Source organism: Siphateles boraxobius, unplaced genomic scaffold (genome assembly GCF_051911475.1).
Source record: "Siphateles boraxobius isolate OS27281-9 unplaced genomic scaffold, OSU_SipBor_1 22, whole genome shotgun sequence".
NCBI classification, from domain to species: Eukaryota; Metazoa; Chordata; class Actinopteri; order Cypriniformes; family Leuciscidae; genus Siphateles; species Siphateles boraxobius.
This window is the reverse complement of record NW_027508833.1, coordinates 23,645,003-23,666,195: the sequence shown is the minus strand read 5'-3', so window position 1 is coordinate 23,666,195 and position 21,193 is coordinate 23,645,003. Positions and strand designations below refer to the sequence as shown.

At 37.9% G+C, this 21,193-nt stretch overlaps 2 protein-coding genes across 16 annotated transcripts in view; one reads left to right on the top strand and one right to left on the bottom strand.

Moving 5' to 3' along the window:
* nrxn3a (neurexin 3a) overlaps positions 1–6,861 on the top strand; it is a 302,208-nt gene extending 295,347 nt beyond the window's left edge. For 12 of the 15 annotated variants that reach the window (XR_013206632.1, XR_013206630.1, XM_077239234.1 and 9 more), the window contains one exon: positions 1,599–6,861. Coding sequence is in view for 12 of the 15 variants with exons in the window: in XM_077239234.1 (XP_077095349.1) it covers positions 1,599–2,521 (923 nt within the window). In the remaining 3 variants the exon portion in view is untranslated. The remainder of the gene's footprint in view (positions 1–1,598) is intronic. The other 3 variants (XR_013206631.1, XM_077239237.1, XM_077239236.1) reach the window with 3 other exon arrangements.
* An 8,405-nt stretch (positions 6,862–15,266) lies between these two features.
* On the bottom strand, positions 15,267–18,868 carry dio2 (iodothyronine deiodinase 2). The gene is made up of 2 exons (XM_077239254.1): positions 18,232–18,868; positions 15,267–16,919 (listed from the first exon to the last, which is right to left on the bottom strand). The coding sequence occupies exons 1-2, from the start codon at positions 18,448–18,450 to the stop codon at positions 16,362–16,364; spliced, it is 777 nt and encodes a 258-aa protein (XP_077095369.1). The 5' UTR covers positions 18,451–18,868; the 3' UTR covers positions 15,267–16,361.
* Between the last annotated feature and the right edge of the window lie 2,325 nt (positions 18,869–21,193).

Genomic DNA, 21,193 nt, shown 5'->3' with positions numbered 1-21,193 from the left:
CAAATCTTCCATCACACACGTACAGTATATATATATATATATATATATATATATATATATGAGCGAGAGAAGATAAAAAAATAAACATGTTTTAAGGCACAGATGAAACAACATGTTATGAGACTTCGTCTCATAGCTTATTTAAATAATATCCTGACTTTTTTTTTAGAACATGAGACTTTGTGGCAGTAGATTCATATATTTTTTACTTATGATAAAATAAAGTAATTACCTGAAGTAATATTCAATATATTCACTTATTAATAATTCAAAAAGTGAACAAAATATTTTTTTACAGCATTTATTCATTCGGATTAATGTTCATGTATATATTATTTATTGCTATAGTTCAAGTTGGCATGCATGAGCTAATCTTAAAATATGCAACTTTCCATGTTAAAAGTGTTTTTTGTAGAAACTAACATTGCATTGGCTCATGTAAATTTTTTTATGCACAACTTTTTTGTAGAATATTAAAGGAATAGTTCACCCCAAAATCAAAATTATCAAATCAATTTCTCACCCTCAAGCCATAGGTGTATATGACAATCAGAGTTATATTAAATACTGTAATATCCTTGCTCTTCTCAGCTTTGTAATGGCAAAAAGTGCCTGAGTTTTTTGGCCATCCATAAAAGTAATCCATACATTTACATTTAATCATTTAGCTGACGCTTTTATCCAAAGCGACTTACAATTGCTATATTGTCAGAGGTCGCACGCCTCTGGAGCGACTAGGGGTTAAATGTCTTGCTCAGGGACACATTGGTGTCTCGCAGTGGATTCGAACCCGGGTCTCTCACACAAAAGGCATGTGTCTTATCCACTGCGCCATCACCACCCGTACAACTCTGAAGCGAAGCCATGGGTTTTTGTAAGAAAAATATCCATATTTAAAACTTTTTAAACTATAAACACTGGCTTTTAGCACAAGACAGTATTTTTTTTATTTTTTTCGAGAGGTGTCTATTGCCACCTAAGCTTATGCTACATCTACTTCTTATGTCTTACATCATATGTCGGATCAGAGGTCACCCTTCCGCTGGAACTCGACTTTTTCGGCAACGCTGGTATGGCTGTTGCCGAAAGCCCATGATTATAGTTTATAAAGTTTTAAATATGGATATTTAAAAAAAAAAAAAGCATGGCTTCGCTTTAGAAGGCATTATTAACCCACTGGTGTCGTATGGATTACTTTTATGATGGATGGATGCGCTTAACTCGAGAACTTTTCAATGCCATTACAAAGCTGGGATGAGTCAGGATATTATTTGATATAACTCCGATTGTGTTCGGCTGAAAGAAGAAAGTCATCTACACTGAGGATGGCTTGAGGGTGAGTATATTATGGGATCATTTTCATTTTTTGGGTGAACGATTTTCTTTAAAGCAGATATTTCAAATACCTCACAAACCGGCTCACCCACAAAGACTGTCAAGTCCTTTTGATGAAATTTGTTTGTCGTTTACTGTATGTTCAATATTGTTTCTCTGTTGTTTTTATACGTTCTGCCTTGTATCTGTTACCAGAGCTTTTTTTTTTTACCAGGTTACCAGTTTTAGAGACTAACTTGCCTCATGTCTGTGTTCAATTGTAGGAGGTGAATTAGTTTTCCCAGTACTAGTAAAGGATCCCTTAGAGCTCCCCTCTGTAGCCACTCGTACACCCTCCATCCCCTTTTCCCCAACCCTCCGCCCCCACCTCACCATTATTGAGACCACCAAAGAGTCCCTGTCCATGGCCACTGAGGCGGGGGTACCTTGCTTGTCGGACCGAGGCAGCGATGATTGTGATGATGATGATGATGATGATGGCTTGATGATATCTGGGTATGGCTCTGGGGAAGCATACGACTCTAACCTGCCCCCTACTGATGATGAAGATTTTTACACCACCTTCTCCTTGGTAACAGATAAGACCTTGTCATCGTCGACCTTTGAAGGTGGCTACAAAGCTCACGCGCCTAAGTGGGGATCCAAGGACTTTAGACCTAACAAAGTCTCCGATTCTGGTAGGACTACTACCGCATCTTTTTCCCCCAAGCTGAGCCGCTCCACGTCCACGCCACCCAAACTGCCCGCAGGCAAAATGAATCACAGGGAGCTAAAGCCCCAGCCCGACATAGTCTTGCTTCCATTGCCCACTTCCTATGAGGTAGACAACACAAAGCTGAAGAACCCATTAATAACCTCCCCCATGTTCCGTAATGTACCCACAGCAATCCCCACGGAGCCGGGCATCAGGCGGGTTCCGGGGGCCTCCGAGGTGGTCCGTGAATCTAGCAGCACCACCGGAATGGTCGTCGGGATAGTTGCCGCTGCCGCTTTGTGCATCCTAATACTGCTGTACGCCATGTATAAGTACAGAAACAGGGACGAGGGATCCTACCAAGTGGACGAGACCAGGAATTACATAACCAACTCGGCGCAGAGCAATGGAGCAGTCATGAAGGACAAGCAGCAGAGCACGAAAAGCGGCAACAAGAAACAGAAAAACAAGGACAAGGAGTATTACGTGTGAGTCCGAGCGTCGCCCCGTTGCTTTGACAGAACTTTGATAGACCTGTTGGGCACTGCGCCGAGAGAGAGGGCGACAGGAGCCGAAACCCCGGCACTGTGCCAAGGCGGCGGACTCTGATGTGAACTGTACCATAAAGCACACTTACAACCGTAAGCACACCGCGAAGGTAAAATAGCAAACATTAGTGACCTTACTCCTCTATCTGGTCGGAGACGTTATCAGTGTAGATTATTCCACAGCTACATCATAATCCTAAGTGACTTTTTAGAGGTATGTGAACCTTGGCGTAAATCTCGTTTTTCTTTTCTTTTGTAACTCTGTAAAAAGAGGAGAACGTTTCAAGCATGTAAGAGACACGTAGTGCTGACGTCCGTAACGACAGTGGGACCCAAAAAAAATTTGTTCACTTGAAAAAAAGGACTCCTGCCAACTAAATAAATAAATAAATATATAAATATATATATAAATTCTATATATGAGAAATTTGTATTGTTTATACATTACATGTGGTGTCTTATCATTTTTTGCTCTCTGCAAAAAGAAGAAAAACACTATGTAATAAACGAAACTGCTCAAGACTGGTCACGGAGGCTCTGACAGCACTGCACTGTTATGATTTCCAGCCAAAACTGATCATTTTAATTGTACAACCAAATGTAATATTGCAAATGTGTGAGTTGCCAGAAAGACAGTGATGTTTCCTTGTCTCAGTAAAGCGACTGATTGTAGTGCATGCCATGCCATCCTTCGCTTCGAACACGTCCGCCCACCGGGCCGATCCCATCATCAGATAGACCTCTCGTCCCTCAAAGCGACACTACAAGGAAACGTGTCGCAGATTGGAACTTTTTCAACCGTATGTATGTTGGTCCATTTGCTCTCGTCTCTTTTTTATACAGCTGTCTGGTGCAGACTGGCGCAGTGCTATGATACTGTTAACGGATGTCTATACGAAAATAAATCTAATGTGAAAAGTGTGGAAAAAAAATCATATCTGTTGTCACAGTCGACTGTGTCGAACAAGAAATTTGTTTACATATTTTATTACATGATAGCAGTTGTACTTCGTAGGTAGATGATGTACATACAAACCTAAGTTGTATTTTTTTTTAAGTAATTCTATTGTACAGAGAGTTCATTGATTTATTCAGTGTGTTTCATGCAGAAATATCCGACACTGTCAACTCATGTGAAGGAAGAAAAAATATACAGTACACACACGTTTTTGTAAGGACAAGCAGAGAATATTGTTAGATTAGAAGTCTAATCTTTCTCGCAGATGTTTCTAAGTCTAAGCATGGGTATTTGACTATACTTGAAGCTGTCGATGAAATACAAGACGCACTTCTTAATTGTACCAAGGTTTCCTTGTTATCGGTTGTTTTATTTATAGAAGAATCAAAGAAATATGTAATAAAGACAGACTATTATGGACACGGACATGCAGCTCAGATAATTTACGCCGTATGTGTGTTTCTTACCTTAATGTCTTAATACGAGTGGCCTAGACTGCAGTAAGCCCTGTCGCATTGACAGACCTTTTGCCATTTTTGTTCTTATTCATGTATATTTTTGCCATTTTTTGGAGAAAAAAATATATATTTGTTTATTACTGTACCATAAATAAGATGTGAAAATGTGCTCATGTTATTTTTAATCTTCATTTTCTGTTCAACCTCACGTGCGCTTTTATTCTTTTCATTTATGACATCATAGTCACGTAGCTTCGCTTCAGAAAATATTTGGCGATGGTCTATAATAAAATATTTCATGGAGTTTGATCATATATGGGTTGTCTTAATGTGCATATCTAAGCTCTGTTCAGTGTGTGTGGTGATACATATTTTTCTAGCATCCATCACTTTGGACTTTAATTTCCTGTTCTGTTAGGACCTTTTTAATGTGTTAAGAAGAGAATGGGGCTGAAATATGTCTTTATTCACATGCTTTCAGTGGATTAAATGACCCCATTCTTAGTGCAGGAAAAGTGAGTCATTTGTTATAAAGTAGTTGTTGGACGAATGGCTTTCAGTAGCCAGTCAGAGAATCAATTTCCACCGGATCGTGTACAATATTTTCCTGTGAGAGACAGATTTATGAAAGACTCAGTACTCACATTGACCTGTTAACAGAACAAGAGCAGAGATCTTGAGCACAAAACAGCCAGCAATATTTTTATTTGGTTACCAAGGCAACACAAAGGTACAAATCAGAAACTGTGACCTCCGCTGGGGTTTAATTGTTTCATTAGATATGGTAATTAAAGTATATCTGACTATAAAGAAAATTAGGAGGACGTTTAATATGCTGTTGTTCGAGAACAAGTACAAAATTTGAAATCCTTATCAGTAACAATGGCACAGACTACATGTCAGATTTTGAGACTTATAACATCCTCATATATCCTATGAGGCTTATAACATCAAAACATAGAACGTGCAATTCAGTTGATTGGATATTTTTAGTTTTGTTGGACCATTTACACTGACAGCCATTTGGAACAACAACGTGACTAGAAGTTATTCATTTTCAATGACAATTGGCAATTTCTAGTTTCATGGGTTATGGTAACTGTTTTGACATTATATGTCCAGATGCAATGATTTTTAGTGGCAAGACAACTAATTCATTGTCAACATAAAATGTCCTCTTATTTTTTACAGCCAGTATATCTCTTTTCTGTTTAAAAAGCTTTGACCCTCTGAGTACAGGTCAGCAATGAAGTCAACCAGCAACAGGAAAGTTACAATACCAACAGCGATAAAGTCACTCTGAACAAGCATTGGATACTTTTTTTTCAGGTGCTAGAGCACATATATATGCATACAAAAAGCTGTTAGATTACAGCCACCCATCCTTTTGATTCCCAGGAGGTGAAAGTAGCCGTCAAAAAGTTTAAACACAATTGCAACATTGTACAAGAACTAGAAAACTTTTTTTTCGAATACCTTTTTTTATTTTTTTTATTCACTAAGCACCAATATTGTGTGTGCTGTAGTATTTTGGCACAGAACCCACATATTTTTCCCTAACTGCACACAATCCAGTATGACTAGGAGCAAAATGTGCTGAAATTAGGTTCACACAACTTGTTCGCTATTAATGGCATGCAAATCAAGTATAGCACAGATTTTGTGGCCATGTTTGTGTCATTATCTTATTTGCTTAATTTAGTTAAGAAATGACCTTAGTTCCCCCCCTGAGATTTTGCTTTATTTACTTTTTTTTTTTGTAAATGTCCTATATCTTGATACATAGCCTACAACATGCATAGACGCAACCTTAGAATTCACATGCTGTAAAACATTATATGGTCAATAAGTTATGACAACATGTTTTTACATTGCTTTAACTCATCAAAATAATTTAAGCAATTTTAAACTGTTTTATGTTATACAAGATTCAATCCATTTTTTTAAAGTCAGTTTAATGTAATTTGAAATGACTTAAACATCCAAGTTGATTGTACTTAAACATTTAAGGCAGCAATTTTTACAGTGCACTTTATGCAGTTGTCTATGTCCATGTCTCTTCTTTTTTTCTTTTTTTAAACATCATGTGATATAAAAATCAATCAAATCTGTGTAAATCTCTTTTGATCAATGTCATGTCATCACTTCAGATCTTGCTGTTTGTCATTGTTTCTTATGTTTGTAAATTTTTAGCATTTGCATCCAAATCTCCCATTAACAGATCCCACAGTCATTCAATATAAAACTATGTATGAATCCAAATGTCTTGCAGAAGGCCAATTATTTTGACCAGTCCAAAAAAAAAAGACCAATTATTTTACTTTGCCCAGGTATATCTGAAATTCTCTTCAGCTTTGAGCCCTACTCTCACAGAGAGAGCACAGAAATTGTGAATTGTACAATTTCGTAATGAACATCTTATTACATGGGTGGCTGGATTATTGAACCACACTGACTGAGGAAAACCGTTTTCTGGGCAAAGAGAAAGTTAATTAAAATTCTACAAAGGTTTAAAATTCAGTAATCCCTCTACAACTTCCAGATAAGTCCTGTTGATTGGGGCCATTCATCAAAACAGACCTTTTCTCTGGTCGAAATTAGTCCCTCCTTTTCTGCAGGAAGACATTTGATTAGGGATCTAATCTAACTGCCTTTGCATTTTGCAGTTTAATCTAGGTGTCAATAAATATAAAGGAATAAATGCACACGTTTAATATGTTGTATCAGTGGCTTTACTATAAAACCAAATGATGACACCAGATTTAATGAAGTTTTGACCGATCACCTGATTTAAATAACACACCATGATGGTGCTACATTTACATATAAGCTAACTGTCACAAAAAATAAATGAGGTTGTACACTAAATATGATGAGATTGACTAATTACTAATTATTAATAATTGACTAATGTTTCATTGACTAATAATTATGTTCTTTCTTACTCTGCAGGTTTCACAAGGGTTTCCATTGAGTTAAATTTCGTTGTGCAATTAATATGTTTATCAGTATTGCTCCATAATCAGAAGTGGTTCTATATATGCCTACAAATCTGGAATCATGAACAGCCCCTGCTGGTAGATGCTGTAACTACACTATTCTCCTGGCAAAAAAACAGACATCATTCTTCTTTAAAAGAAGTATACATATATATTCTGGATCATTTCCCCTCCAGGTTTGGAAACTTGTTTGTTCTTGTGATTCCATCAGCCAATACTGTTGTTGTTTCAGAGTGATCAGTCACATGAAATGTACAGTTCACAGACAATTGTGTCCAGAACTGAGAGCCCATGAGCAAAGATGGAAGAACTCAACTCATCTCTGGAGAGTCATGTACCAGCCGAACAACTACTACCGAGAGGAGCAGGAATGTTAACAGATATCTTTTTACGAGTATTATAGACCTCCTTAATGATACCCATAAAACATACTATAGGCTGTCTCATCCGAGATGACGTCCTGCACATAACAACAGTGGGGAAAAGCACTGAATTGTATAGGAACAAAAGCTCTGTTCATCACTATTGTAGAAACACATGCGTGACACAAATAACCCAGAACCCATATGCCCGGTTTCACAGACGAAGCTTAAACCCAGAATAAACTTTCACTGACATATCTTCAAATATGTCACTGCCATTGTTTTGTCTCAAGATGCACACCTTTATATATATATATATATATATATATATATATATATATATATATTAAGGCACATTTATAAAAGCTACATAAATGTCATAATTTAACTAAGGCCTAGTCCTGGCTTAGTCTAAGCCCAGTCTGTGAAACCAGGTCATAATTTTGCCATGACCAAAGCCTAATAATGGATTTAGGGTAAATCCATTTATTACCTGGAAAAATGAAAACGTTGTCCAGAACAATAGTGAATTCACAGACAGTCTATTTTCACTGTCTATATCTATTGTCCCTCAAATGAATAAAGGATCATCAAAACCATGCCATTCTAAAACTGTAGCAGGAACCTGATCCATAGAGACAGAGAGAGACGGAGAGAACGAGTGGTAAAAGCCTTGATTCATTATTAATCTAGCTGCAGAGCACTGGAGATCAACCACTGCTCAGGAATACTAACACACCAGTCTGGGACATTGCTGTGTCGGACTGAGGAGGATATATTTGTGCAAAATATGCATCATTGCCATCGGAGGATTAGCTTTGTAAGCTGCATATTCAAGTGCATATAGAAAATCACAAGAATATGATTTTCTCTCTCCATGTGTGTTTGCATGTGTGTGTGTGTGTGTGTGTGTCTTTCTGTTTAGATTATACATGAAATATTTAAGTACACTATTTCCAAGTCACTAATCAAATAAGTTGTGAGATTTCTAATATGACTTTGTCCTCGCAGTCAGATCTACTTGCTTCTATTAAAGCACAAGATCATTGGATCCTCTCAAATCATGCTCGAGAACATCATTAGATTTTACACAAATATTTGGAGTTCACGAAGCTTGAGTGCTGCTGTCATTGAAGTAAAAGATAGACGAACCAAACCAAAACACATTCTGACCATTTTAAAATGTCATAAAATGACCTTAGTCGTAGTGTTCATATCACAAATATCAAGTGTGCAGATATTAAGAGTTTGGCAAAGTACAAAATGTCATGCAGCATTTTGTATTTTGAACAGGTTCACATAATGCTTCCAGGGTTTTCTGTTACTGAATGCACAGCGCCCTCTAGAGACATGAGAGGTGCGTGTGTGTATTTGTGTGGGCTGTGCATAGTGAGATCACTGGGGTTTTGCAGGGGGGTGATTCTGAACTGCAGGAGGAGAGAACGAAGTCTATGCTGGTCAGCGTGACACAGACAGCATGATGTACCAATGCTGTATTGTCCGAAGACAATGCCACAGTTCTCCCAAGCATTCCCTTGCACCAAGTAAGTGGAGCAAAATGTCGGTCACTGAACAGGATGGTTCTTGTAAAGACTTCCTCTCTTTTGTTAGCAAAAGAAAAAGACTTTGTAGAGTTGGAAAACTACCATAATGGGATCAAATCTACTCTGTGGCCTTCAGTTCCATTCTAATATATTTGTAATATAACTAGTTTTAACCTATAACTTATGTGAATGTACTTAAATGGGGACTTAAATAAAACTGGAGAATTGGTTGCTGAAAACTGCTCGGATGGGAACAGGAACGCATTTACCAGCTTAGGATAATGTGTATGAATTTGTTTTGGGGTTTTTTACTATCGAAGGAACATCTGAGACATTTTTCTAAATATGGTCAGAGTAAATCATGCCTATTCTTACACATAGACATAATAAATACATAAACGCCATATTGGCCGCTTTGGAACGTTGCTGCGATACGTCAACGCAGTCCGCCATATTGCTGAGGGCAAGACTGTAAAGAAATGCAAGTAAACGGGTGAGCTGTGGTTTTTCTGGATAAAAAGAAAAATAACGTCAACATTTATCAACTGATTTCAGTGATTTGTATGTGGTGTACAAAAAGGTCCATCTCTAGTTATTTAAAATCTCAATAGTTAGTCTTATAAATGTTTTTTTAATAAGGAATTGTCAAAGCTCAGGCTTGTCATGTATTTGGCTTTTTATTCTTGGATAAGAATTGTGAAGACCCCCATACGGCTAAGTTCACTAGCAACATCACAAGCTATTTTAGTCTGACTGACTCCGGTGGCCAACTAACGTTACTATTACTAATTATATAATGACCAAATACAACCAGAAAAAAATGTTCAGTCTTACTTGTCCAAGTTAATTCCCCGAGACCTGTTTTCAATTGCGTGGCGATTTGTACAGCCCCAAGCAGAGCATGAAGCAGGCATTTTTCTCAATTCCTGTTATGAGAGATATGGGAAATTTGCCCTCCGCAATATGGCGCCGTTACACTAAAGAAAGTTGAAAATGTAAAAAAAACAAAAAAAGCATTCAACACATAAAATGCTCTGACAGAAAAGTTTAGCATATGCTCCATCATGTGGAGAGAAAATCTGAATGTAAACTGCTAGAAGCCTAATCCTGCTAAATTTGGTGGCTTAAGCTATAGGGACGAATTAAGAAACATTTTATACATCAGTGATGGACTATGGAGACAAAATGAGAGTGATGAGAAAAAAAGCGTGGAGGAGAGGAATCTAGTCAGAAAAATAAGCACATTTAAGTTGGTTTGACAAGAGAATCAAGCCAACATAAATATTAGGTTTCAGTAACTGAGCTATTGCTGCGAACAAGGAGTTTGGTCTATGTTACTACGGAGATGCACCACCAAAACAAAATAACATTCGCGAATGTGTGAATAACTGTTTTTGCCCTCCTCTTATCATGAAAAACAAGAGATGCTTTCGGGGAGACGTATTGCGAACAAACGGCTGGAAATACAGACTCCATCCCGGGGCGGCTGTCAGAACATTGAAATGTTTTGTCAGAGTAACGAGCCGTGTTGGTCTCACTCCTGCAATAAACTCAGCTTAACCAAAAGATGAACCCACCTGAGATCCTTCATTCTGGAAAAGCTACTGCAATATGCAGTAAATCTTTTTAGAAACAGCATCATAATTAGCCGTTTATGTTCATGACGTGAGAATGTAAGGTGACTCAGTGGCTTTAGATGTTCCCAACACAACATGTGATGGAAAATATGGCATGCTGAAGTATTTAATTGCGTATTGTAAATCTGCTTGGGTAATTTCTGTGTCAACTTAACAAGCAGGGCTTTTCCCCCTTTGTCATAAAATCATGGTTGAAAGAGAACTCTCTAAAAAAATCAAAATTTACTAAATAAAGCATTAAAGGGCAAACATTCAAAAACGATCCTCAAAAATACCTTTTTGAGTTAATGATTTAAATGAGTATTTACTTGAGTATATTTAACTAGCTGTAATATATTTCAGTCTAACACCTGTTTCTGACAGCCTAACTATTCTTGTAAACACTGGATATCTTTCATTTAATTGGAGTGAGGTGGACCGCAACTTGACATCTTAAATTTCCTGTCGCAAAACCCCAATCGCAAATTAAAACCAAAATCTGTTTGGCCTCATGAAAGATTATTCATCTTGCACGTCAGAAACCATCCCTGCTAAACATAGTTTAGTCTAAGCTCAGCTTCTGTGATGGAATGGCTGTCAAGTTTGGGCATGAATCTGGATTATTTAATGAGTCTGTAAATTAAATTTAATAGCAACCCAACCAAGTCATCAAAGAGCTTCTGGAAGCTGGCCCTCTCAAGATTTACAGTCTATATGGTCTATTAAATTTATTCGCATAAAATTCACCATCTGTGAGCCCAGCTTTTATCAGACGAGCAGGATGAATATTATTATTTTTATTTATTTTTTTGATTTATGACTTTTTCAACTTCCTAATAAACTGATGAAGAAAAAAATCCATTTAGATATCTGTGCAGCATCTTAATTCAAGGTCAGAAAAATGAAGTGCATGAGAAGAAAGGAGAGAGAATGTTTAGAACACATCTTGTCCAATTGCTGTGTCTTTAATCAGTCAAAATGTGGGAATAAAACAGACTTGGCATTAAACAGTAGGAAACAAAGCACACGTAGCAAGCTTCTAATCAACATTCTTAACAGTTTCTATCAAAATATATGCAAAATACATTCAATATTCATACCTAAAGTTCTTTTTCAGTTTCATCTGTTAGGCTTTCACAGCTTTAGAAAGAATGAAATGCATGAAGACATTAAAGCATGCCCATGAAACTTTTTAACTTTATTCTAACAGCATACCTATTAATGTCCCCTTTAAAGTTATGCATTATAAAAAGCTGTTATATTAAAAAAGTGTGCTAAAACAGAATAGATATGTACATTTAGTAATAATTAAATATTTTTATTTTTATAGTAAATCGATCTTACAGGTCAAGAATGATTTCGAGCATTAAAGCCGTTTGGTGGGTGGGGGGGGGGGGGGGGGTTGCAGACTTTGTTTTTTTTTTTTTTAAATGATTGCATACACAAACGTGTTAACCATTGATGGGTAACATTAATACCATTGAGATAAAATTAAAATCTGTAAATTATAGAAAATTAGTCAAGTCAAGTCATCCTCATTTATATAGCACTTTTAACAATGTAGATTGTTTCAAAGCAGCTTTACAGAGATAAACATATAATTTAAGGTAACAGAGATTGGTTTAGTTTTATAGTGGTTCTTGAAAAATGTTTTTTCCAGCTAAAGTTAGTTTTGATTGATTCACTTCCGTCTAAATGATAGTTTGTTATTAAATTAGCGGCCGCTAAGACGACATCGTTCTCTCTAAACAGACTTTAAACGCGAACCTGTGATAGACGCTGATGCCGTTCACATGCGCATTAAGCATTGATTCTATGGTTATGTGCGTTTGAATATATGTGCGCAGGTTTTTAATTCCTTACAAACCATGCCTAAACAAACTACTTGTCTTGTCTATAAATTTTGATGCAGAATTTTATTATTAGAATTAGAGTTCAAACTAAACATCCAAATATCTTTGATGCTTGATGAGCAACCAGCATTTAGAGAGTTAGTTCCCACAAAAATGAAATTTCTATCATTAATTACTCACCCTCATGTCGTTCCAAACCTATAAGACCAGAACATTTATGAACATAAATGAATATATTTTGGATGAATTCCAAGAGCTTTTAGACCCCCATAGACGGCAACGCAATTACCACTTTCAAGGCCCAGAAAGGTAGTAAAGACAGTCGACTACAGTGGTTCAACCTTAATGTTAAGAAGCGATGGGAATACTTTTTATGCGCGAAACCCCCCAAAAATAACGACTTTATTCAACAATTTATTTTCTTCCGTGTCAGTCTCTGGCGCTGTTGACTGAAAGTGAAAGTGAACTCACTCTATCTACACTTCAAAATACAGCACGCAAAGAAGAACATGGTTCGTGGAAAGAGGCACTTGCAAAAAAATTGCCGTTTGAACTTAAAATATAATTTATGGGATTTATGTAATTTGTTGTTGAATATGATGAGAAAAGAAACATTAACTTGGTAGTTTTTTTGGCATAAGATTAGTGTTAAAAATATATATTATTTGCAAATAGTTCTAATGCATTACAAAAAAATCTGGTACTTTTAGAATTGTTCTTTATTCTGTGAAACAAAAATAACAACTTTATTCAACAAGTGCTTCCAGGTTCTACGTTAGAAAAACCGGCTCAGTATTGGCCAGCTCATGCGTCAGCATCACACACGTGTTGAACGTGAACAGCGCCAGAGACTGACACGGAAGAAAATAAATTGTTGAATAAAGTCGTTATTTTTGGGGGGTTTCGCGCATAAAAAGTATTCCCATCGCTTCTTAACATTAAGGTTGAACCACTGTAGTTCATCCAAAATATATTCACTTATGTTCATAAATGTTCTGGTCTTATAGGTTTGGATTTACATGAGGGTGAGTAATTAATAATAGAAATTTCATTTTTGTGTGAACTAACCCTTTAAATGCTGGTTGCTCATCAAGCATCAAAGATATTTGGATGTTTAGTTTGAACTCTAATTCTAATAAGACTTAGATAAAAGCAATATTTTGCCTTGTCCATCTGCTTTATCCGTGACTGAGTTCATCTCCAAAAGCCGCTAAGATTCTTATCGAGTCACAGAGAGGGCAAATGAAAATAAGACATTATGTTGATAATAGCATAAGAACTGTTAGGGTGGATTACTCTGACAGTAAAGATGGGTACTGTATGTGGATAAAAACAGGAAATTAACTCATACACAAGTGGATGTGTCAGATAATTTACTGGTGAATAAAAAACCTTGATGATTGTGTCCTCACTGACAATGAAAAGATGACGAGTCAGTCATTAAATATAAAATTGCTTTGTCATCACAACCAAAGGACCTGCTGCTAGTAGAATGCAATACAGTCAAATGCTTATGATACGATTCTCAGAGATATTTCTTAAAGGAATTTTCACCAAAAGTGAAAATTGTGTCCATTTACTCAACCTCAAACCGTTTATGACTAATTTTCTTCTGTGCAACCCAGACAGCAACACAGTGTTGGCCCAGATCTGACCTACATCTGGTATACAAGGATTTCACATGTACCAGATGTGGGCCAGATTTGCGCCGATACTATGTTGCTGTCTGGGAATACAAAAGAAGAATACAGAAACAGAAGAAAGTCATACAGGTTTAGAGCAACATAAGGCGGCGCACTCTAAATTATGACATAATTTTACTTTTGCAGTGAATTATCCCTTTAAGAACTAATTATCTTTCAGGAATTTTCCTTTTTCCCCTCATCAGATTTATACATGCAGGGAAAAAGTGCATTACATATGAATAAAATATTTGGCATCCCTCGGGTTAGACTGAGCTGATTTACTGAATATATTGATATTAGGCCTAAGATAATTTTTCCGAGAGAGCGTTCAGATCACATCCAAACCAAATAGTCCACTGTCGAAGTATGAACATAAAGAGCTTATCGTTGAACTGCAGACACATACATTTACTTGCATATGTCGACATTTCATTTGAATTTATACTGGCCGATTTGGCAAACGTTCGCTTTTCTAAGGCGTCATGTTTTGACCTTATCTGAATAAATGGGACCAGGTCCCCCTACCCCCCTCTTGGTCCGGCGTCCTTGTTATGCCCTATAAATGAGAACACTTCTTCACACGCTGCTTAGAATTCTGTTCAGTACCTGTTTACCAAACGCATTCCTTAGAAGGCACACCAAGGGACTCTTTCCTGGAGTGGGGGTTGTGTTTGGTGCTGTTGTGTGGCTCTCTTTTCCGAAGCCACCATCTTTAATGTTGGCAACCTCCCTGCTCCATCGTGCAGCATAGTGCTTTCCAAGGTTGAGACAGCCTGTGAATAACGTCTTAGCGGTCCAAATGGACTAGTTCCGCTCAAATAAGCGATGCCCGACCACAACAAGGGGTTCTGTTTCATGGTGCTTCCCAGGGACATGCTCTCCCTGAGCCTTTGCTATTTGGTTATTGGCAGCCTTGAAGAAGCAGAAGTTCAGCCAGAGACCTCTGCGTCACTTGGTTTGATTGTGTTGCACATGTTCAAACTCATCACTATGCATTTCTGCAGACATATATAGTTAATGGGGGGGGGGGAGGGGGGGGGCACGTACTCCTTGACCCCTTACAGCTGGTGCATTTCCCCTTTTTATCATTATGCACTCGGAACATTTTAAACATCTGGAGCTCTCCACCCAACTTTTCCCCTGTCTTTTCAATCCAATCACCCCTCATTGAAATTTTCCAGAATAAAACACAAAAAACGGGGGGAGAGCAATCGTAGTCAGCAGCAGTTCAGCTTTATTTTTTTCTTGCCTTTTTCCTCATTAAAAGGAAGAGGACAGTTGTGGTACATGAGAACAGTTCTGTGAAAGAAAACTCAAAGTGATTCAGATTCAGAATGATTGTTTCAGCATGTTAGCAGTCGTGCCCATTTGGATCAGGACGGAGAGGTGTGGTCTCTCATCCAACCACAGACAGGACAGGGGACCATTTCATCTGTGATTTTCATGCGCACACCAGCACCATATTGACCCAAATGAGCGACTGCGTATCCATCAGAGCATTAAAACATTTCTCTAACATTCAGGAGTAAATAAACTTTTCATCAGCTTTCCTGTACACTGCAGTGAAGGCAAGTGTCCGAACTAAACCCAGTGGCTGAGGCTGCCGGGAACATTTTCCCGTAATTTTTCGGTTTATCAAGAGCGGTGAGATTGTTGTGATTGTTAAGTACAATACAGAGCAAATGACTAGCATTAGTAATTTTCATTACTGGTGCAAACTAATTGAACAGTGTATCAGGGATGTGAAAGCTGATGGCACATGGAATATGGAAAATGAACGATTGTCAGTTTAAGAGAGGACGGGAAAGCATTATAGGCGCATAAACAGGCCACATATTAAAATAAACATTGAATGTCAATAAAAAATAAATTATTCTCTTTTCATAAAAAAGCTGGGTACTTGTGCTTTCTCTTCTGTTCAGCAATTTGGTTTTCTTTTGTAAGCAATATATGTCGCACAAAAATATTGCACACTTTTAACTCTGCATTAATCGTAATAACAAGTTATTAATAGTGCATCTACAAATTGTTTTGCTGGCAACAATATAATCTCAGAATTGAAGTGCAAACCACATGGTCAGTATTTAGTGTCTATGTTCATTTCATTTTTTTAAGTGGTTAGGAATGTAGGACACCTGCTGATCATTTTAGACAATTCAAGAAAAAAACTTGGAGCCCAGCCCAAGTTTTTCCACCGGAGCCACCATTAAACAGTTCCAAAAGCGCCTTACCCTCGATTTCTCTCTGTCATACAAAAATAAAATTTTACCATTCACAGAAAAGGCTATTTGACCTCTTTTTCCAAGAAATTATCGCTTGCCATAGCTCTTCTCTAGCCAGTGCCGAACATCTTTAAGGTTGTAGAAAAATGGACCCTTACCCCCAAGGTAAGCAATTTTATTCTTCTGTACGATGCAAACCCGCTCGTAGGACACACCGTAGGCTACGTTGGCGTTGTTGTCCATGCAATCGGCCACCAATTGACACTGAGGCGGCAAGGAGAAATGTTCCAGAAGTTTCCGGGCAGCAAACATCCTCTCCTCCAGATTACGGTGTTTCCTCACTTCAAACGAAAAGGGCTCAAAGGGAGGACCTGCCCAGCCGTCTGAGGGGTGAGCCTCATCTATGTAGACAAGTAGGAAGTCTGCCACATCCGAAAATTCCTCAACCATCCGCCGGAAAACCGGCAGCTGGCTTATAAATGGGGGTCAAGTGGCTGAGCCAAAGTTGACCACTAGCGGGCGGTCAGGAGACTCAAAGTCCAGCAAGTGGCACTCGTTGTGGGTTTTACCGCTGATGCTCCAGCGTCTGTTGATGCCGGGGACCTTCACCACCTTGGAGTTTGGAGCAGCCCCGCCTAGCTTCACCTGAACAAGACAGTTCCACATCCACATGTTAAAATGTTTGCGAGTATCAGAATTAGAATTATTCCTAATGGCCAGCCAAAGGATGAGTTATGTATGCATGGTTGGTCTCATGGCTACATTGAAATGAACTATTTTGCTTTAGCTTTGGGGGGTTATTGGCCTCTGTAGTTATGGAAACTCAAGTGATGTCACTAGGTTTGAGATCTCACATTCACAGTTGCTTAAGTACAACAACAAAAAAATTATTGGGGGCTTTGTCACGGCTCAAAACTGATAATGATGTTTTGGGCTCGCAACTTTTACCATCATCTGTTTGAAATTTTAAGCATCTTGTAGAAAAAGTAGAGCATATGATTTCTTTGAGCTCACAAAAGAAGTAAGTTTGTTGTAAGATGCTTATGATAATGCCATTCTGTGTCTTTATAAGGGCATATGACCTTTGGCACTGCATTACAAAACAGCTGGAAACACAAACATAAGTCACCCTATCACTGTGTCAAAAAAATCTTACAGTCTTTGGCATGTTATTTTGCCACTAAATGATTTCCTCAGGAAGACTTTGTAACCAAACAGTAATATAGTCAATGAATGCACATTAAGCTAGTATATTTTACCCCACTAGGTGATTTTTGATTGATTTTTAGTTAAAAAGTAACAGGAAAGGGAATCCAGACATTTAATGAATTAAGGGCATTGACTCCAGAGGTCACTGACTGTCTGGAGGGCAAAGTTCATACACCTTTATAAGGATTAGAATTACACTGAATGTCAAGGAAAAAAAAAATAAACAATTTGTCGTAATTTGAGGATGTACACCAAATTGTAAAAATGTGTTTAACATAAAAACATCTTTTCATTCATTTAACTATACTTTCTGTCTTTTGCATTCAATTTTATAAGTTTCCACTTGATTTTCTTTAACAGTGTGTGGAATTAAAGTGGTCGCAAAGTTATCACTTCAGCTTGTAACTTTGATTTTACTTAATTTAAAGCAGCAATTAGTTAAATGATTTAGATAAAGTTGAATATAACTTTATGCCACAATGTTATTGCATGCAAATATAACTAATTAAAATAACTGTAATTATTAAACAAAATGTATATTGATCTTATTGTACAGCATTTTCGTCAACATTACAGAAAAATTTATGGCACTACTTGTGTTCATTTGTAGTAGCATACTTTAAGTAAACATACTGTAAATTCTAACCATATACTTAATCTCAACACAGACTAATAAATCCCAAAGCCCTCTGAACTTGTGTGATGCAAAGTCCAGAGTGAACAGCACAGTGTTGTGCTGTCAGCTTACCTGTTTGTAGGCATCCAGCAGAAAGCTGTTCCATATGGAGCGCACGCCAGCTGTGGTTAACATGCGCTGCCACTCACCCGTGGAGCCCGAGCAGCTCAGGAGTGACACCACACGCTTAACCAGCACTATCGAATCATACAGCACGAAAAACAGGCAGTTGGAGAAGAAACCCGGCAATATCTGTAAAGTTACCAGGAGGTCCACACTAAGCATGCCCATTTCGCGCTGATATATAACAGGTGGCTAACGAGCACTTTTGCTTATTAAAGTTCACCTTTCCGACTCATCCTGGTCAGATATCATCTCTTCTTCCGTCCCCCTCCTAGGAAACTTTCATTCACCTAAAGAAAGCAAAGTCGACTTGAGGATGTGGGCGTTTGCGCGCGTTGAGCCTGAATCTGCGTCTCTCCAAGCATCAGACGTCTTCACGCACAGAAGAGCGCTAGTGCCAAACGTCCCCCTCCTTTCTGCTTTACAGTTAACCAAAGGCTACCCGTTGGGCAGGTTCCTGAATCGCTCTGTGTCTTTTTATACCCTAAATCATTCCGGGCTCTGAAATAAAACCCGTGGGGATGGTGGGAGCGTGACGTCATAACAATGGCTTTCTCTCCGGACAGGACATGCAATAAAAAGATGTAAACCGATTCAGTGCTTTTACTGTAAACGTCAGTTACTGGTTACACAAAGATATTATGTGTCCCTGCATAAAGAGACATGTTTGCATGGATTTGCATGAAATTTATAAATTTGATTTATAGTGATATAACGAGGTTTATTGAACACTGTCAGTTGATGTTTAAAATTAAACGACAAAGATGGACGGACTAGACAGACAGACAGACAGACAGACAGACAGATAGATAGATAGATAGATTAGATAGATAGATAGATAGATAGATAGATAGATAGATAGATAGATAGATAGATAGACAGACAGACAGACAGACAGACAGACAGACAGACAGACAGACAGACAGACAGACAGAAAACCATAAGCCCCACATTAAAAGCTAGACATGTCAGGACAAGGCAGAATATGTATCAGTTTATAACGATTAGATCATTGTAGATGCTGCAGATAAATGGATGCTTATCGTTGTTGCGGTCAGGAACAACATAATTGTGAGCTCTGACGCACAACACTTATAGCAATACTTTCCCACCCAGTCAAATGAGTCAAGGGCTGTTGCCTCTCCCACAAATATTTCTCCATTGTGATTGACAACGTGAAATTGTCCTTAACAGTGTTTGCTCTTGTTTATCACTAAGGTTCCTGATTCCCTGCCAAACTGTTTCGACAGATTCTTTACGTCTAATGACCAAGTTCATCTGGAGGCAGCGATCAAAGCTCTTGAATCTCAGGGTCATCACCCTCAGCGTGAATCCAGATATGCGACGAAACGATTACGGCAGCACTGTCTCGTATACCATTGACCCAGAAATTTCATCCAAGCCAATTAAGGTCAGCAACACAAGGATTCATTTGTCCATTGGTCATTTGCATCTCAAACACACATATCAATCTCTACTAGTATACACAGTGTTTACATGAGAGGGTGCATAGTCCTTTTCACCTTGGATCTTTGTCCAAAAGAAAACATGGATGATAGCAGGGGATGGGGAAATTATGAAAATCTGTTTATCTTATACATCAGCGATTCCCAGATGAATGGTTCTGTAACAATAGCAGGATTGATGAATATTGCACTCCCTCCAGCCTACTTTCATGACCAGCTCTTGGTGGGTTGCTCTGACTTGACATTAACCTTTAAGTCTTGCGATGGGTCGTCAGGTTTGTCTCCCTCGCTTGTGTTTGGGTGTTCAGTCTGTAGTGTGTGCTACTATAGTTCAAGAGCTTTCTAACTTTCCAGAGCCGTCCGGGAGAGAGCCAGCAAAGTGTCATAATTATGCTTTTCAGCTCAGCCTAATTCATGTGATACGATGGATTGTTGTTTTTGGAAATTAAGTCCTCAAAGAACTTCAGGCAACAGGACATTACAAAAATATTCAGAGCCATAAAGTCTATAATATGCTATGCAGTTTATGTTTACAGGGACATAAATATGTATATTGGCAAAAGTTGCCAGGAGATCCTTGCCAGAGCAGAATAATCATTCACTTCTTGAAGATTATTTTGAGAGGGCACTTTTTATTTATTCTGCAAATCAATTATTTACTACTTAAGCTGTGTTTTTAAAGCTTTTGTAATTGCTATGATGTTTCAGATCATTTTGGATGGAAAACATTTTACTTTTCACACCATAAACTAGATGCTTCTTTGAATTATCTTTCATGCCAACAATATTTTGGCTTTAGGGTCCCTTAGCAATAGACAATATTCTCACAATATCCTACATCACTGAACTCATAACCCTTCATGCTCAACTTGTCAGCTGTTATGACAAGAACGTTTGCAAAAGGTAAACTGCATTTATGAAAATACTACATCAGAATTCCTACTGATAACACCAGTGCCAAAGCGAACTTGATCCAAATGCGTTAATATTTGCTAGATAAGGCTCATTTATCATAAGATGAATGATGAGATATGGATATGTAATATTAAACCTGACCATTACTTCACTGAAGGTGTGGCTGCATACTTTACGATTGGCAAAAACGCAACAATCTCCAGAATATCCTGACACAGACCTCGGTTTATCAGCCATCATAAAGCAAACCCCAGGAATGTCAGAGAGAAAATTAGCATTCAAAACTATTGTGAATCAATAGCAGAAAAAGATTGTAAATGTTATAGAAAACTATAAAAGACTCCTTTAGTTGATGGCAGCGGTAAAAGCCAAACATGCTATGATCTCAGCAGCACGGCACTACATCCATTTTAGTCATTCAGTGAGTCAAGGTGGATTTTATGTTCGCGTTTTTGTTGTAGCTTGGAATTGTAAACTGCCTCATCTGATTCATATGTTCCCCACAAATATTTACTCCCATCTGTGAACTG